The sequence below is a fragment of the Camponotus floridanus genome, unplaced genomic scaffold, assembly GCF_003227725.1.
Source record: "Camponotus floridanus strain SB8 unplaced genomic scaffold, Cflo_v7.5 scaffold65, whole genome shotgun sequence".
Classification (NCBI taxonomy): domain Eukaryota; kingdom Metazoa; phylum Arthropoda; class Insecta; order Hymenoptera; family Formicidae; genus Camponotus; species Camponotus floridanus.
In genome coordinates, this window is record NW_020229825.1 from 829,707 (window position 1) to 850,384 (window position 20,678).

General features: G+C 30.0%; 2 protein-coding genes across 4 annotated transcripts in view; one reads left to right on the top strand and one right to left on the bottom strand.

The window, feature by feature from the left end:
• LOC105250249 (Kv channel-interacting protein 1) overlaps positions 1-20,678 on the bottom strand; it is a 74,442-nt gene that overhangs the window by 11,151 nt on the left and 42,613 nt on the right. The gene's annotated exons all lie outside the window — the stretch shown is intronic.
• LOC105250248 (dynein regulatory complex subunit 5) lies at positions 487-20,394 on the top strand. Its single transcript, XM_025413322.1, has 8 exons — positions 487-572; positions 8,273-8,443; positions 8,529-8,667; positions 9,321-9,558; positions 13,872-14,027; positions 15,334-15,448; positions 19,557-19,723; positions 20,208-20,394. Exons 1-8 carry the CDS (start codon positions 487-489, stop codon positions 20,264-20,266), a joined length of 1,131 nt encoding a protein of 376 aa, XP_025269107.1. The 3' UTR covers positions 20,267-20,394.

The window sequence follows — 20,678 nt, forward strand, 5'->3', positions numbered from 1 at the left end:
ACAAAGTCATAGTAATATTACTGTGTAATGCGTCATTTAAAACCTTACAACTTTTGTCTGAAACATTTTCCCACAGGACCACTATTTTCGGAGATAATTGACCGTTTTCAGACTTCTAAACCACCCTGTATACCAATATATATTAATAATATATATTAATAAATATACTAATACATACAAATAAGTCTTAATTTTTCTTTAATCATTTCATTTTAATTTTTTTGTGAGTTATCCTAAAAAGACACCTGTCTTATTAAAAATATTTTAATTTTGATGAAGGAGGGTATTTTTATTTATTCACAGAAATATGACACAATTAAAATAGTCTTAGAGAATAATTGAATTTAATTGAAGTTACAGAACTGATTTTATTATGGATTTATTGATATTAAAAGCGAATTTAAACAATTTAGCGCGTATGTATATTATTTAATCGTTCTATTTATACAGATGGGAACACAACGATCCGGGCAAATATGGGGATTCATGGCGACGATTATATTGCGAGCGCCACTTAGCCGAATATCTGGAAACTTTGGAAGCGAGCTACTTCGAGGCTCAAAGAGAGGAATGCGAGAAACTAATGACTCTCGTCAAGGACTACATACGTGTCATAAGGCTGCATACTCTCGTGCCTATCAAGTAAGACAAGTTCACTTATCAAATCCTCATCTGATTCTTGTGCTCGAGAAAATAATCAGGATAAACCAAAACAACTGTGTACCCACAGTTGGGAGAAATAGAAATATTAATTTTCCAATAGGCAAGATTTGTCTACCTAAAAACTAACATCTTGAGAAATTTCCCAAAAAGAGAGACTGTGCGCAAATTTTACGGATTCTAATTTTACTCAATACAAGCTTCTATTTAAGATTTTGTTAAATCTTGAGCTTTACGATATATTTAACGCGAATGAAAAATTGACAATTCATTCTAAATTTAATATCATTCCAAATCATTCATCATTCTAAATTTAATATCTCGAAGCAGAGCTACATCCGAGTTTCATTGGAGTCCCAAGTCAAAGCCCAGGTGCCATGAATCTTTTCGCAGGCAACCTTGTTGCTGAAATACAGGTATACGAGAATTTGCTCAAAAATTCCCCAGTGAAAAATTAATCTGTATTTCTGAATCATCGTGTCTCGAATAGCAATGAGAGATATAACAGTAATAAGAGATATCTGTGCATCGACACTCTCTAAAATTGAATCAGTGAAAATATCACTAATTTAAACAGTAAAATAAGATTTCACTGAGAATCAGTGAGTATTTTACGGATTTTCAGTGAAAACGCTTATATTTTTTGTTATTTTATCTTATATCTCACTGATTATGGTCAGTTAAAATAAAATTCACTGTAAAATCAGTAAATTTCACTGTAAAACCAGTAATCACTAGTTCGTTCATTTACAGCTACGATCGCTATCTCTCTGGTATTTAATTTTAATTATAAGAATTATATAAAGTTTGCAAAGAGCGATATTTAAAATTAGAAGTATTACTTTGATTTAATTTCTGATACAATCCCAATAGAAAGGCTTCAGATATTAAATCGATCTTTATAAGCCGGACAAATAAATGTCTAGCGACTTAATGAAAATTATTCGTTCGTTATCTATTTAAAATAACAAGTTCAATATGCATGTGATATAAATAAAATAAAATTTTTAATATAATAAATATTTAGTAAATATAAATAAAATTTTTAATTTTATATGAAATAGACAGAGAGATGAATTATAGTTTAATATTACCGATAATAACGAAAGAAATATTACTGATTGAAACAGTCAAAATTATTAACTAATTCTTTCAATAAAATATCACTGATTTACAGTGCTGTACTTATAACTGCTGTAATCAGTGACTATTTACTGTTTTTCAGTGATAATACACTGATTCACTTTTAGAGAGCGGAGCTTGCGAGCGGACCTTGCATCGCCGGCGAAATCCGCAGTTACGTATTTACGTTGGCCAGGAACATCCGAAAATTATTATTAGAGCCGGTCAGTTTGTCGGCTAAAACTGTAAGTGCTTGCACTTGAAGATCCAGAGGAGTGCGATGGACTCGGGCGTGTAAATATCGCGCGAAAGCGTGGCGGTCGGTTCTATAATTGGCCAGAGTATCTAGGAGGCCAATTATAATCGCACGCGGACATATGCATGTCGTATACATGCGTTGGAAAATTGCAAATATATCGTAGTCGATTAATCTTCCTTTCTATTTGCATCACGAGTAGTTATCGCGATATCGTGAATCAGAGCCTATAAGTTAGCAGTGGCTATTTAAAACTTCATCCTTCAACGCGATCTCCTTCACGTCCATCTCCTCTTAGGTCTGACGAAATGCGAAAAGCTTTTGTTCCGCTTCGAAACAGTACGAGGGATCAGATGGATTGCCCTGTCTCTTTCTTGACAACGCCAATCACTTTACCTAATGGATATAGTTTACTGCTGTGCGAATATTTGCGACTGATTCGTTTGTTTTCCTTCGAAAGAGATCCAATCATTTTGCTCGTGTGCTCCCATCGTTTTCATTTCATTTCGAAAACTCTCTGCATCGCTATTTTTCGGGGAAAAATCTCGAAACCAACACGCCTAAACTCGAAATGAAATATTGTGGCACGGAAAATATTCTTTTTATCCAGGCAAAATACCTTTTTATCTATAACAGACATTGAGAAAAATCGTTTGATTGTAGACAAGACGTATATAATTGAAGGCATTTTGGTTAAATCGAACAAGAATTTCTAGTTATCATAATAAGACTCGATTTTTTATAATTAAAACGTTTAATAGTTTTTATTATAAGGCTTTGATTAGTATTTTCTGGTTGACTCTATAAAATTTCTTGTTACATTAATTTCTTTGCTTGCCACTCTTAACTCGTATTTAATATTTGCCATGAAATGTATATAAAGAACTAGTATTAATATTAAATTCAAAGTATATTCTTTCTCTTACGAGCTGTAGTGCCAGAAAGAGCACGCTAGCTCTCTGATTGTGTGTGTTTGAGCTGCATCCTTTTTGCATCACTGTTTATCAGTTTAATTTCTAACAAACTGAACTTAAAATAATTTATTCGATAATATGGATTGAATTTATGCAATAATCGTGTTGGAATTCAGAATATTAAACAGACTTTTAAGATTAGATGGAAAAAATTTTAGACCACTTGGTGCTGATGAGTTTAGTATTATTAACCAGAAAATTTGGTAAATTTTTGGTAAATTTAACAGTAAGAAATTAATCAGATTCATCTAGTAATTCCTACAAAAATTCTGGTTCGTCCATTTTCCAACAGACATACTGATTGAATCTACTAGAATTTAATTAATGCAACCAGATTTTTTCTCAGTGTAGTATTAACATTAAATCCAAAGTATATTTTTTTCTCTTACGAATAGTAGTGCCAAAAAGAGCACGCTAGCTCTCTGATTGTGTGTATTTGAGCTGCATCCTCTTTTTGCATCACTATTTATCAGTTTAATTTCTAACAAACTGAACTTAAAATAATTTATTCAATAATCTGGATTGAATTTATGCAATAATCGTATTGGAATTCAGAATATTAAACAAACTTTTGAGATTAGATGGAAAAAATTTTAGACGACTTGGTGCTGGTGAATTTAGTATTATTAACCAGAAAATTTGGCAAATTTAACAGCAAGAAATTAATCAGATTCATCTAGTAATTCCTACAAAAATTCTGGTTCGTCCATTTTCCAACAGACATACTGGTTGAATCTACCAGAATTCTAATTAGTGCAACCAGATTTTTTTTTCAGTGAATAAAATCTATTTATGTCTTTCAGGATGTTCTCTGTCGAGGGAAAGATTTCGATTTTTCACGTCTGTAACATTGCCTCCATTCGATCCATTATGCGGCTGGTAACGCGTGTGTAACTATTGAAGGACACGCCTGCGAGTCTGTGCTTGACACGCCAAATTTGTCAAAATCTAAACGTGACGGACTCGCGAGCGAATAAACCTGTTAATGCGTTAAGGATTCTAATTATACACAATGGAATATGCAACGCCGGCAATTTGCTGCGGCCGTTTAACAATTTTAGATCCCAAGCGGAATAAATTTTCACGCGAAATTGCAACACAACGCAGCCAAACTCGTATGTGTGACAGTTGATTCTCGACAGGCTGGCTAACAAACGCTCTTACAAAGTACAAAGTAATTTAAATGCAAGTTTGCGACAAGAGAACGCATAAACGAAACATATAAACATACTCTCTAAAAGTGAATCAATGAAAATATCACTAATTTAAACAGTAAAATAAGATTTCACTGAGAATCAGTGAGTATTTTACTGATTTTCAGTGGAAACGCTTATTTTTTTGTTATTTTATCTTATATCTCACTGATTATGGTCAGTTAAAATAAAATTCACTGTAAAATCAGTCAATTTTACTGTAAATCCAGTAATTGCTAGTTCGTTCATTTACAGCTACGATCGCTATTTCTCTTGTATTTAATTTTAGTTATAAGAATTATATAAAGTTCGCAAAGAACAACATTTAAAATTAGAAGTATTACTTCGATTTAATTTCTGATACAATCTCATAGAGAGACTTCAGATATTAAATCGATCTTTATGAGTCGGACAAATAAATGTCTGGCGACTTAATGAAAATTATTCGTTCGTTATCTATTTAAAATAAACAAGTTCAACATGCATATGGTATAAATAAAATAAAATTTTTAATATAATAAATATTTAGTAAATATAAATAAAATTTTTGATTTTATATGAAATAGATAGAGAGATGAATTATAGTTTAATATTAATAGTTTGACAATAACGAAGGAAGTATTACTGATATTGAGAAATATTACTGATTGAAACAGTCAAAATTATTAACTGATTCTTTCAATAAAATATCACTGATTTACAGTACTGTACTTATAACTGCTGTAATCAGTGTACTTATAACTGCTGTAATCACTTTTAGAGAGTAATTATTAATAAAAATTACATGTAAAAATATATGAAATAAAAATATGTATTTAATTATAAACCACAAAAAAAATAACTAACAGATTTTTTCCGTGTTTTTTTAACATTTCGCGACTAACATTACACACACGCAAAATTTTTAGTACATGTTTGGGAAAGAGACATGGCATTCGGGGTGGTATTTGAAGCGTTTTATAAATACGCATTATAGAAGAATGTTCGCTTCGCCGTCATTTCATTTTTATTTCATTTTCTTATAAGGCCGCATTTATAAAATGTTGCCGAGAAGAGGGGCACTGTTTAAAAAGTATCAAAGGTAAATTTACATAGTTACGGTCGTCGAGTCGGCAGAATAGAGATGGTCTTTTATTGTTACTGAAACGAAGTTGAAATAGGTATGTAATACCTGGGAAGAATTCTCTCCGCGATAGGGCTTGCGAAACTAATCCCGGATAGAACAAGTGAAACGGTTTCGTACTCTCGTACTATTTTCAGAAAAAAAAAATTAATTAACTTTTACATACACGAAGTTTGCAGAGTTTCCATATTATCAACGTGCAAAAAGTGTAGGAATACGAACCATATGAACAATTTTAAAAGTGTATTCTGTAAATTTTAATATTCCGTGATTAAGCTTTATTACAGTGGAAACACACTAAACGTTATCTGTTTCTTTAAAAAAGTTGTTTAAATGAAATAAGAGAGATTTGTAATTAATTTCACTATTTTTGTTCTTTTTTTAACCATTTTCAACATTAAATAATCGGCATATTTTTATGTTTTGATTCTATCAAATCTGTTGAAACATTAATTAAAATTGCATTAGTAAAAACATTAGTAAAAATATCAAAATATGTTTCTTTTTAAAATAACAATTAATAAATATGTTTTTTTTTAAATAACAATTTTTGCCAAAATATTACAATATATGTTTAATGTCCAAAGATTTTATTTGTTTTAGATCCACCGTTTATTCGTCGCGTGTCTCTACCTAATTCTAAGCTTTCAAACTCTAAAAGTAATAAATTAATAATACACTTTCTTTTGAAAGTTTCTGCAATCCATGGCAGTGCATTAATAATTTTAAGGACGCGTCTCTCATTACATGGCGCGTAATGTATGCGTTTTTAATAAGCAAAGTTGCGAGTCAAGGAAGCATTATCGTTCACGAAAGCGACCGCTGCTGGATCCTAGCTCGGAGATAGCAGTCTCATTTAATTAGAAGCCATGAGAAATCTTAAGGAAAGTAATTTTCTCAAATCACGCCGGGCTGCTCCCTTTTTAGAGCAATTCGTAAATCCGCTAGCAAGATTTATCTCCGCTTTTATTTATACTGCGAATAGTGATTTTTTTTATCGCAACATGTTTGAATTTTATTTCCTCCTCTTAATATTTTTTCGCAATTCAGCCAACAACTGTAAACAAAATATATAAAAATGTTATAAAAATGTTTTTCATATATGATATATATAAATAAAAAGGAAACATGTATGAAAAAAGATTCTGTAAGCTCTCAATTATAAAATATTTTTGGTTATTTATAGAAAAGATTTTTTAATTTAATTCAATTTAAATAAATAAAATTATACATATAGTTAATAATTTCATGAAACTATAGAAATTTTGGATGCAATATTTGATAAAAAAAATTAATCAGAAAGAGATAATATTTCCCTCAATTCAAATAAATTAAATAAAAATAAATATTAATAAAAATTTCAGCTTGTACAGAGACATTTCTTTATAAATATATTTATCTCGATTTCTTTAAATAATAAAAATTCCTTTAAGAGTACTTTTTGCGCAAAATATTATTCATGGCAGATGTAATTAATATCTTATATTAATTAATATACGTAAGCCTCTGATATTATTTTTTCAAAGCTCATGGATTCATTATGTGAAATTCTATGCCGTATCAATCTAGTACATCCGACATTATCTCTATCATATATGTGGCAGTTAATATGGCCAGGCATGTGCGTGTTCTTCAATTATTCACTGCAGCTATCATGCGACCGTGTCTCTACATTCGCGATGCATATCTGTATAGCATAATCAATCGTCCAATATTGATCAAAGCCTCAATTCGCTCTAACATTAACTGTCTCGCGAATAAATCGTTGAATAACGACACTCGAACTAATTTTTTGCGTACGTCAAACATTACATATGAGCTTATTGCGTAATGTCCCCGAAGTGTGTAAAATACTTTTTCCCATATTAAAAAATATACCGCTTCTTTTCACCCGCTCCTGTTTGATTAATACCACGAGCATAATATAAAAACTCGGGATATATATAGGTAATAAGCGCATATACAGGGTGGCCCCGAACGTTCCAGCCAGACTTTGAGATCTTATAGGAAATTTAATTCTGAACAAAAAATTTCCTGTAAACATGGGTCGAAAAACTTCCTTAAGAAGTTATCGCTCAAAAACCTCTGATGAAGGAAGAGCAAAAGGTGAAAAGAAAATGAAATTAAAAAAAATGAAACTAAACGAATTTCTTGAAAAACGTCTTTATTCATTTTCTACTATTACGTGCTATTACTAAAATATTAGTTACAAAAAAAAATTATTTTATTTTCATAAAAGAAAAAGATTTTTATTTTTTATTTTTATCGTTTCTTTCAAGAAATTTATTTAGTTCCATTTTCTTTTTATTTCATTTTCTTTTCACCTTTTGCTCTTCCTTTATCAGAGGTTTTTGAGCGATAACTTCTTAAGGAAGCGTTTATCCATGTTTATAGGAAATTTTTTGTTCAGAATTAAATTTCCTATAAGATCTCAAAGTCTGGCTGGAATGTTCGGGGCCACCCTGTATACATAACGGTGGAGGGATTATAAAATGAAGAGTTATTACGAAATTAAAGCTTTTTTTGAATCGCTTCAGTAAGCTCTTTGAAACATCCAATGATATTTTTTAATAATTAGCTAAAAATAATTTTTAAATAAATAAATAAAATTTGTCGTTAAATCTTTGCAATATTGAAGCATTGAGAAAAAAAGTTGTTAACTTGACTAAACCATTCAATTATTATTTTTTTAAATTGAAATATTTAATTATTTAAATTAAATAATACATATTAAATCTAACATCTATATTTAACTTAAATATTTAAATATTTCAATTAAAAAAATATTAATTTAGTCGAACGGTTTGATCAAGTTAACAACATTTTTTCTCAGTGTGTCATGTATTAAAAAAATTTCGTATTATCGCGCTTTGATTATCAAAGATATTCATCGATATTAAAAATTGATTGCTGATGGAATTGCGTTTGCATTATCTGCTTACAGAAAACAGGTAAAGCGAGTTAATGCGGAGAATAGCGAATCTACCTTAGAGGAGGACATCGTGCATCATATTCCCATGGCAATTATACTGCCGCAATTCCCGCATCTCACCGAAATTTACCTCAACTTTGGTATGATCTACATGGACGACGGTTTTGAGTGGCGGGATTTCGAGTAAGTTTCGCGAGCGCGGAGGATAAAGGGAAGATCCCGAGCTCGGGATGCAGGATAATCGATAAGAAACTTATCGCTCCAACAGATTCTCGCTGGAGGATTGCATAAGTTTGGGGGAAGGAATTAAAGCCAGCCCGAAATTGAAGAAATTCAGTTTAACCCGCAGCAACTTGGATCGCCCACGAATCGCCGCTATTCTTCAAGGAATGGTGTCGAACGATAACGTTAGTAAAAAATTTCTTTATTAAGAGATATGAATAGAAATCTGAAATTGGGAAAAATTTCAAATTTTCATAAAATTTATGTGGCTTTCGATTGTCCAAAATTTATCCACATTTACAAAATTTTGTAATTAATAAACAAAAATTCTGGCAATTTTTGGTTGACATTATTTTCAATATTCCTTTGATTAATTGACTAGCGATATTAAGATAATTTATTAATTATCCACATTTGTCCAGATAATCATTTTTGACCCTAAAAAAAATTAAAAATAAATAAAAGAATTGAACAAATATAGAAAAATTGTGGACAATCTCAGAGAAATTTGTTCTCACGCACAGCGTTATTCTTTATTAAAGAGTTTTAAAGTTTGCAAGGATTTTCATGAAAAATATGCGTTAAAAAAATCTGCAAATATTATCTATCTCAATATTTTTTCATTATGACGAAATGAAAAAGAATGGCACTAAATACTGCCTGGTAATCCCTGCCATTATTAGCGTCTACTGCTAGGTAATATTTTGAGAATATAATCACAAGTAACACAATTCTCTCCTCGATGCACCACATAATGACAAATTTTATTTAATTCAGTCAACCGCATATATACAATTCACACACAATGCATTGCACGTTTCAATTATCTCGGTTACAGATCGAAGAACTGGATGTGTCGCATTGCAAGTTGATGGACACCGGCGCCCACGCAGTGGGTGAATTTCTGTCGATGCATCGGAAATTGAAAACTCTGTATTTGACGAACAACAGCATAGGACCGATCGGAATGGCTGGCATCGTTCATGGAATATTGAAAGCCAGCTCGACTGCTCTGAAAAATTTGGACTTCAGACTGAACCCTCTGCAAGACGAGGGAGCTGATCACGTATGTGCTCGTAAGTCCACGTAAGCGTTTCCATAATACTATTTTCTATCGATGATATCAAGCGACAGTGCAGAATATTCGAGAGAAAAACAAAAAATGTGCGAAATTCGCAATTTTTTTTGTTTTTCTCTCGAATATTCTGCACTGTCGCTTTTTTTTATTTAAGGATGTTTTATACCTATTTTTAAAATATTGAGAATTTAATGAAAATTGTACAGAATGTCCTTACATATGTATAGAATCGTCAGTACAATTTTTAAATCGATTCTAAAGTGTTCACAAGTTATAAGGATTTTAATTTGCACCGAATTAACATGTGTTCTTATGGAAAACGTATAACTACGTCGATTCAAATGACAAAAACACATGGAAATAATATTCAGAATTTGTTTAAAATTTACAAAAGTTTAGATACAGAGGAAATATTTGATCAAATAATATTATACAAGTACTAACTGGTTAAAAAGATATTAAATATAATTCAATCAAGTTAGCCATGTATTTGTCACAAGGCGAAATTCTCTGCCAAAAGTGAATCACTTCGATTAACAAAATTCGGAATATTTCAGTAAAAACTCAATAAATATTAAAAAATACTCTGCACTGTAGCTAAAATCAAACTGTAATATTCTAATTTCTATTGTAATATTCACAATTTCTTACTCAAAATACATCAAAAGTGGATATATTCGTCAATATTGATTTTCAGCTACTTTTTGCTGAGATTGTACATACAAAACATCCATAAGGATGTTTTATACTTATTTTCAAAATATTGAGAATTTAATAAAAATTGTACAGAATGTCCTTACATGTGTTTGAAATCTTCAGTACAATTTTTAAATCGATTCACTAAAGCGTTCACAAGTTATAAGGATTTTAATTTGCACTGAATTAATATGTTCTTATGGAAAACGTATAACCACGTCGATTTAAATGACAAAAACACATGGAAATAATATTCAGAATTTGTTTAAAATTTGCAAAAGTTTAGATACAGAGGAAATATTTGGTCAAATAATATATTATACAAATATTAACTGGTTAAAAAGATATTAAATATAATTCAATCAAATTAGCCATGTATCTGTCACAAGGCGAAATTCTCTGCCAAAAGTTAATCATTTCGATTAACAAAATTCGGAATATTTCAGTAAAGACGCAATAAATATTAAAAAATACATCTTTGCACTGTAGCTAAGATCAAATTGTAATGTTCCACACAATTTCTTACTTCAAAATACATCAAAAGTGGATATATTCGTGAATATTTTCAACTACTTTTTGTTGGGATTGTACATACAAGCTGATATACAGAAAAAAGGACATTCTTGTTTTGAAAATATATTTAGTTTTAACATGGAAATCTTGAAATGATATTGTGTTAATTAAAGAAAAATATAATTGCTTGAATAATTGCTTACTTAAATGAAGCTATTTTATATAGTTCAATCAAGAAAAATATATTTTTATGATTTAAGATTTAATTTTCTTGAATAGAAAAGAAATAATGTTATTATAGATAGAAGATAACATTTTTAAATCAAAGATTATAATTTTCTTAAAATAGAATTAAATAATTATATATTCTTAAGGTGACAATTACAATATTAAAATAAGACTATAATATTGTTAAAATTTAAAATTATTAAATTCTTCTAAGAAGATTATAAATTGTTGCGTATATATGAAACAAATGAACACGTTAGTTTAAGTATATAAGTTTTGATTTGACACTTATTTTTTTTCTGTTTAATAAAACTAACAATTGAACAATTTCATACTCTTCCCATAATATTATTACATTTAATATTTAATGTTTTTCATTTAATTTTAAGAGCCTGAAAAGACTGATTATCTCTCTTCCCAAATCTGAGGGAAAAATGATCTAAAAAAGTTTCGGGATTAAAATTGTGTAGCCTCGAGACTTTTGGATAAAGCATCTTGTGTATCAAAAAAGTACCTAACTCGTTACTAAACTAGAGTAGTTTCGCGATGAAAAGATCGACAGGTTTTTAAAAAAGTGTTTAAAGGAGAGTTTTTAACAAGTGTTTAAAAAATACTTTGGAAAGTTTTCCCGTTGGGTATGAATATAATAGTAGCGAATATATTAAAATTCACTATCGGATTCTTTAACTTATAAACTCTCAAATCAATCTCATCACTTTTATATCTTTTAATAAAATCGATAAATATTTGTGTGTGCGCGCGATAATAAATTTTCGAAGTACACTTAAACTTTTCCAATTTTTTTAGTTATACTGTTACACAAATAGCACGTACAATTTTCAATAAACAACTCGATTCATCACTTACGTTCTAATCAGATCTATCCAAAAGTCTCGAGGCTACACAATTTTAAACCCGAAACTTTTTTAGATCATTTTCAGATTTGAGAAGAGAGATAACCAGTTTTTTCAGGCTCTTAAAATTAAATGAAAAACATTAAATATTAAATGTAATAATATTATGGGAAGAGTATGAATCTTCCGACGAGAGAAATAGAACGATGAGCGTAAATAAACGCGTGATTAGATTTAACGATTATTCCCTACAGTTTTGTTTCTTTATCCTATAACAACGATATATACGCGATAGATGAGATTCTTTTATTTCTTCGAAAACGCGCGGCGCTACTCCGGAGATTATCCATTTGTTTTCTGCGAAATTTAGTGCTTGGGTAATATAAAGCTCGCCCAAGTAAATTGAAATTTAATGTTGCGTGTAGTGCTGCTTTATTCGAAGCGTTGGCGTGCGGATGCGTTGCATCCTCGCCAAGCGACGAAAAATTCTTCATATTCCGACACACTGTTCTCTTTCTCTCTGGAAAAACTAATATTTATCATTATAGGTATATACATGGTGTTAAAAAAGTCTGGACACTCGAATATCTCGATAAGAAAGAGTTTTACTAGAAAGTGTCTCAGACAAAAGTTATATGGCTTGAAAGGGGACATAAGATGGTGCCATTGATTTGACATTGAAGAGTCACCTAAAGCTCACGTGAAGATTACCTCCAACTTTTTAAATAGGACACCCTATATACTTTTGCATATTCTTGTAGCTTGCCTCAAGAGTTTTTTTCCCCATTTAAAAAGTTGGAGGTGACCTTCACGTGGCCTTCAGGTGACTCTTCAAGATCAAATTAATGGCACCATCTTATGTCCCCCTCGAAGCCGTACAACTTTTGTCTGAAACACTTTCTAGCAAAACTCTTCCTTATCGAGATATTCGATCGTGTCCAGACTTTTTTAACACCGTGTATATGATCGATAATAAACTCGGATTTCTCCAAATGTACGTGTTCTATTTACGTTCTCGAGTGTAATATTCACGACAAATGACAAACGCCAGAGAATTTTTTTATAAAATTTTTTAATATAATTTTTATATAATTTTTTAGAAAATTTCTTGCGAAATTCGGCGAACAATTAATAATGTTTCATTCGCGCGGAAAAATGCTTAACAGGTGCAAAGAAAATGCAAGCGTCTAACGTTGAAAAATTCAAAATTCATTAAAGAAAATATCCTTATTGTAAATTTTATTTTAATATCGTGTAGTCGTTTTATCGTTCAAAAAAAAAAAGTCTATCCGTGATCTCGTAGCAAGCAAGGTCGCGGTGCTGCTATTGCGAATTAAAAAAAAAAAGAAAAAAAAGAGAAAAGGCTGAATTCTATATAATCGCGGAACATTAGCATAGCATAATCGACCTGCGAGTAGGGAAAGCGTGGTATAAGCGGCACGCTGAATTATTTAAATAAATGCAAACTGAATAGCAAATCGCGGCATGCGCGTGCATACAGATCGCATGTTATGGCACGCAGAACGTGACCGAAGCTCTCATTACATAAAAATGTATGAAAGGGCAATAGCACTTGCCATTACAAGAGCAAAATCACTGCCGTAATTTCCCGGATGTGTAATACACATGTGTTGCTTATTAAAATTATAGAATCAATTTTGCATCTATAAATAAAAAAAGATAGGTTCACTTCTGCAGCTTGGAATTTTTTTTTTTAATTTTGTTGAAAAAGAGTTCGGTTGGCATTTTTAGATCGTATAACCGGGGGGAAGAAAAAGTGCCTTAATAAAAAACATTATATATGATAAGTATACGATTGCGTGTGTTGCTGAGCTTAATAGTCATTTTTAGGATTTTCTCTTTACGTGAAATTTATATTATAATTTTGTATAAAATTTACTTTATAATTTTTTATATCGCTTATAATAAATCTATTACGATAATATGGTTTTTAATTTATCTAAAAAATTATCATATTTATATCATATTATGTTTATCATTTTTGTCATTTTTATTACAGTTCTAGTGAGAAACAAAACGTTGGAAACTTTGAATATCAGCGGCTGTGAATTAGGATCTGAAGCCGGCATAGCGCTTGCAGGAGTCCTTTCTTCCGGCTGCGTGAAACTTGAAATCCTATCTCTCGATATATCGAACAACGATTTTGGATTAACTGGTATTGAAAGGAAATTTCATCCTTCTATATAAAATATATTTTTCTTTGAAAATATTTTTCTCGTAATAATATAACTCAATAAGAAGAGAAAAGTTTAAAAAAAAATCTCTCAAAGATCTGTAAAGTCATCTATAAATGATATAATTGAGATAATAAGTATAAAGAGAATTTTACAATTTTTAATAAAAATTTTAATAAAAATTTTTAATAAAAATATATTATATAAAATATTATTAAAAATATTATTAAAAATATTATTAAAAATTTTAATAAAAATTTTTAATAAAAATATATTATATATACTCTCTAAAAGTGAATCAGTGAAAATATCACTAATTTAAACAGTAAAATAAGATTTCACTGATTCTCAGTGAATATTTTACTGATTTTCAGTGGAAACGCTTATTTTTTTGTTATTTTATCTTATATTTCACTGATTATAGTTGATTAAAATAAAATTCACTGTAAAATCAGTAAATTTCATTGTAAAACCAGTAATCGCTAGTTCGTTTATTTACTGCTGCGATCGTTATTTCTCTCATATTTAATTTTAATTATAAGAATTATATAAAGTTTGCAAAGAGCGACATTTAAAATTAGAAGTATTACTTCGATTTAATTTCTTATACAATCTCAATAGAGAGGCTTCAGATATTAAATCGATTTTTATAAGTCGAACAAATAAATATCTGGCGACTTATGAGATGAAAATTATTCGTTTGTTATCTATTTAAAATAACAAGTTCAATATGCATATAATATAAATAAAATAAAATTTTTAATATAATAAATAATTAGTAAATATAAAGGAAATTTTTAATTTTATATGAAGTAGATAGAGAGATGAATTATAGTTTAATATTATTGACAATAACGAAAGAAATATTACTGATATTGAGAAATATTACTGATTGAAACAGTCAAAATTATTAACTGATTCTTTCAATAAAATATCACTGATTTACAGTGCTTCTTATAACTGCTGTAATCAGTGACTATTTACTGTTTTTCAGTGATAATACACTGATTCACTTTTAGAGAATAAATAATGTATGTATCAAGAAGTTGAAATAAGAATTTCGAAATAATTAAAGCATAACGCATGTATTAACTAATAGTCTTGTGAAAATTCCTAAAAAATGGCAATTCTGTTAATTCTAAAACTTAGAAAATTATTATCGTTACGTTGTGTTATTAAAACAATTTTCCATCCGACATGTAATAGTCTAACAAGAATCTAATGTCAGGATCTACTCTGGAAAGATTTGTAGCATGATGCAAAAAACGGCAATAAAATTTGTTCCAGCTGGGGAGTCATTCGAAGCGGCCGTGGCCTCCTGCTCGTACATTATCCATTTGGATGGTCGAATGTGCAATTTCTCGAAAGAATCGGAGTACTCGATCAATGAGAGGGCGTACAGGTGAGACCCGATCATTGGATAGAATAAACATTCCATCTGTTAAAATTCATTGAACCTTCGAGCAACCCCTCTCTCTCTCTCTCTCTCTTATTTTATCAACGATTTTCATCATCCGATTCGCGACGGGAGATACAATATCGTAAATTTTAATATTAAACTTCTTAAGGGACAGAAGGGACTAAAAGGATGTCGTAGAAGCGTGCGCAGCCTGCTGCAGATGTATAAATTTCTGTCGTGTTTCCATGATACTTGACTTTATTGGCGATTTTATGCGGATCTTCCACATATATACGAACCATATACTCATTGGTATAATTTATTAAGACACGTAAAGAGATTGTTATATTCCTAAGGGGAATCGTGCAATTTCTACGTGCTCGAGATATAATTTCCAAATGCTGCTCCTCGTATTGATATTCTAAATCTTGTAATGCATTTCAATGCAATGTATTTCACATCGTACATCATACCTTCCTTTTTAAATCAGGATCAGAATAATGTATTAAGCAATCTTACAATCAAATATGTGTATACATAATACACACTGTAATGTTACTAATTTATTTAATTTATTTAATTAATATTTCTTATTATTACATTAATCCATTATTAGTATTTATTTCTTAGACAGTATTTAAACAATAAATAAATAAATAAATATATAAATATATATATATATATATATATATATATATTTATATATATATATATATATATATATATATAGAGTAATAGTATATAGTACTATAAATAGTAGCCCACTATTTGTATAGCGATATTCCTCGTGGAAAACTGAGTCGAAAAATCCTGAACCATTTTTTTCTATAATGCTTAATAAAGCGGTAATTAATGAATAAAGTTGCGCCAATAAGCATCAACCTTTAATTTCCTTAACAAAATTTTCTTTAAGGAAACTCTTTTAATGGAAGAAATATGATTCTTAATGCAAAATAAAGTTTTTCGCATTTTAGAAGAAAAAAATGGTTTCAAAAAAATAGTTTCAAATTTTTTTCATTGTAAAAAGAAATGGTTCAGGACTTTTCGACTCAGTTTTCCACGAGGAATATCGCTATATACATAGTGGGCGCCAATTAAGTGACACCCTATATATATATATATATATATATATATATATATATATATATAATTGTTATTAATTTACATTTTATTTATATTTATTTTAATATCTTATTTAAGGATGTTTTGTACAATCTCAGCAAAAAGTAGCTGAAAATTAATATTGACGAATATATCCACTTAATATTGATGAATATATCCACTTTTGGTGTATTTTGAGTAAGAAATTGTGAATATTACAATAGAAATTGGAATATTACAATTTGATTTTAGCTACAGTGCAGAGTATTTTTTAATATTTATTACGTTTTTACTGAAATATTCCGAATTTTGTTAATCGAAATGATTAACTTTTGGCAGAAAATTTCGCCTTGTGACAGATACATGGCTAACTTCATTGAATTATATTTAATATCTTTTTAACCAGTTAGTACTTGTATAATATTATTTGACCAAATATTTCCTCCGTATCTAAACTTTTGCAAATTTTAAACAAATTCTGAATATTATTTCCATGTGTTTTTGTCATTTGAATCGACGTGGTTATACGTTTCCCATAAGAACACATGTTAATTCGGTGCAAATTAAAATCCTTATGACTTGTGAACGCTTTAGTGAATCGATTTAAAAATTGTACTGAAAAGATTCTAAACATATGTAAGGACATTCTGTACAATTTTCATTAAATTCTTAATTCTTTCAAAATAGGTACAAAACATCTTTAAATTAATAATATAAGGATTGCATGTATATATTTACTAAATTTAATTATTACTAACATCTCTTTCTATTGCACGTTGAAAATACGTTTTATTTCATCGAAAATTTTATTGAGAGATAGACGAGGCGAGATAATTCCTTCGATATTTCGATTCTCTCCAAGTCAACGTCGTCGCGAGATATCCGATTCGTTCTCGGTTGGCAGGCTGTGTTTGCAAACGTCATTACGCCCGAAAGGACAACACGATCGCCGCCAGAATAGTATAGGTCGACAACTCTAAGTTGCAAGGAGTTCGCGCGACAAGGATGGCGAATCTTGCAACGTGCTTGGCGACGCGCCAACCCTTCGCCAGGAGATAACTTTTCTCCTTCACTAGACAGACGACAATGTCTCTACGAGGAGACATCGTTAATACATACCGCGTTAAGAGTTCGCAAGAGCGAGTTTGATTGTCATAACCGAGGAAAATCGGCAGCGAGATTCATCACGAGTCACTGTCCCGCCCCTCGCTTCTCGCACCCAGTTACAACTTTGTACACGCGCTATTTAAACGCGCCTCGTTCCACAACCCAGCGCTAATTTAGTCGATCGATTTATCCGCTTTTCCTTCCTTCCTTTCTTTTTTTAAGAACGCACACGCGGTTATCTCCCTCTGTCGTTACGCAGATCGTACCTTCCGTGTACCTTTGACCTATTGACGCCGTTTACTCGCGTGTCGCGTAATATAAACGTAGCACAAGGATTCTCACTGAATACACCTCGGCTCGATTCTAAAAGGTCCATCGCAATTAATTCTACGCGGCAATCTTTCAACAGCTAGAAGTAGCAAAAATGTACTCGAGACGCGTCCAGCGAGTTGACATCAGAAATTAATTTGTCCCAAGTTAACAACACACGCTTATCTCATTAGAAAAAATGTATACTTGCATTCTCATAAATTTTAATACAGAATATCGTTATTCTTTAGATGTGTTTTCTGACTGTATCATTACATTTTAAGTCTGATTCATCATAATTAAGAACAAAAAAAGATATATTTTTGATAAAAGATATATCTGTGATTTTTTTATCTCTGATGACAAATGAGAATAATTTCCTTCCTCATACTTGAAAAGAATCGTCATTGTTATCATGTTTCGATTTATTGTATTTTCATTTATTTAATATTGTTATATTTCAGATGTGTTTTCCGATTGTATCATTTTAAGTCTGATTCATAATTAAGAACAAAAAATATACATTTTTGATAAAAAGATATATCTGTGATTTTTTTATCTCTGATGACAAATGAGAATAATTTCCTTCCTCATACTTGAAAAGAATCGTCATTGTTATCATGTTTCGATTTATTGTATTCTCATTTATTTAATATTGTTATATTTCAGATGTGTTTTCCGACTGTCATTTTAAGTCTGATTCATAATTAAGAACCAAAAAGATACATTTTTGATAGAAATATATATCTGTGATTTTTTTATCTCTGATAAAAAATAGGAATAATTTCCTTCCTCATACTTGAAAAGAATCGTCATTGTTATCATGTTTCGATTTATTGTATTCTCATTTATTTAATATTGTTATATTTCATATGTGTTTTCCGACTGTCATTTTAAGTCTGATTCATAATTAAGAACAAAAAAGATACATTTTTGAAATATATATCTGTGATTTTTTTATCTCTGATGAAAAATAGGAATAATTTCCTTCTTCATACTTGAAAAGAATCGTCATTGTTATCATGTTTCGATTTATTGTATTCTCATTTATTTAATATTGTTATATTTTAGATGTGTTTTCCGACTGTATCATTTTAAGTCTGATTCATAATTAAGAACCAAAAAGATACATTTTTGATAGAAATATATATCTGTGATTTTTTTATCTCTGATGAAAAATAGGAATAATTTCCTTCTTCATACTTGAAAAGAATCGTCATTGTTATCATGTTTCGATTTATTGTATTCTCATTTATTTAATATTGTTATATTTTAGATGTGTTTTCCGACTGTATCATTTTAAGTCTGATTCATAATTAAGAACCAAAAAGATACATTTTTGATAGAAATATATATCTGTGATTTTTTTATCTCTGATAAAAAATAGGAATAATTTCCTTCCTCATACTTGAAAAGAATCGTCATTTTTATCATGTTTTGATTTATTGTATTCTCATTTTTATATCCACATTCTCGGTCTACTGCAATCGCGCATATTTATCTTCCATCGACCACATTTTTCAATTTATTTTATCGCAATGAGTTATTGCTGCCCGGTCGCAGTTATAAATGTTTGCATGCTGTGTTTACGCAGGAATAAACAAAATATGAAAAAGGAAAGGAACAGAGCAACGTTTTCTCTAAGACACGTCCATAATTCATCTAGCGCCAAGAATCTGCAACAACATCCGGAAGTTGGGTCGTCATTCTCAGAGTCGACGAGCATTGTGAATCATTTTACTGGCAGACAAATCGATGTCGGTAAGAGTTGCTGTATTATTTTCTTCGTGCGTTATATTGCGATTTAATCTCTGCACATGAAATACAGCGGCGTTGTGCAAAATGTAAAAATATCACGCGAATTATCGCTTGTTGCCTTACGTCTTAACTGATTTAATTTAAATAAGCTACATTTCGATTGCGAAGATAAGTTCACAAAATTAGCAAGATAAATAAATTCAACTCAAGGAAATGTCATAATAAAATATTTGCTTTTGTTTATAAGAAATATATAAGAATCTTATTTTATATTCAATATTTGCATTCAAATGCAATCTTATATATCTATTAATATATCTAGTATTTATTTTTGTAATTTTTGATGTAATTAGTTCTTTCATAACATTTCAATTTAATGAACCTGACTACTTTTCGAGCTTAAAGCGACACGAATTGCTTTAAAAAAATATTCAGAACGAGATTTCTAAAAGCGATATTAAATTTAATTAAAATCATGGAATTACAGATGAGGTAGAAATGATGAAATCAATTCTCAAGACTTGGCGTAGAAACAATCCCGCCTAATAAGGGAAGCAGACGAGGTCTCTCGTTTATGGAAAATTTAAGACACCATTTGGCAGCAAAACCACGAGCGACGCATCCAGCAGAGTTTTCAGATAAAAAGCGATCGCATACAGGCTCCGTATCCATGGCTCCCCAATTTCAATAAATAAAACTATTTTTCGAAAATGTACATAACTTTCATATTTATTACTAAAAAACGAGAACTATGGATACTTGCCAGAAAAATCTTACACAATAGTCATCTCATAGTAATAATTTTCTACATGTTTTATTTCTGTATGTCTCTAATGATAAATAAATTATTATAAATAAATAAATAAATAATTCTAGATTTTTAGCCTTGTCTTGTTAATTTTGCGAAATAATAATATAATAATATTTAACAGATAATAATTTATTAATTTAACAGATC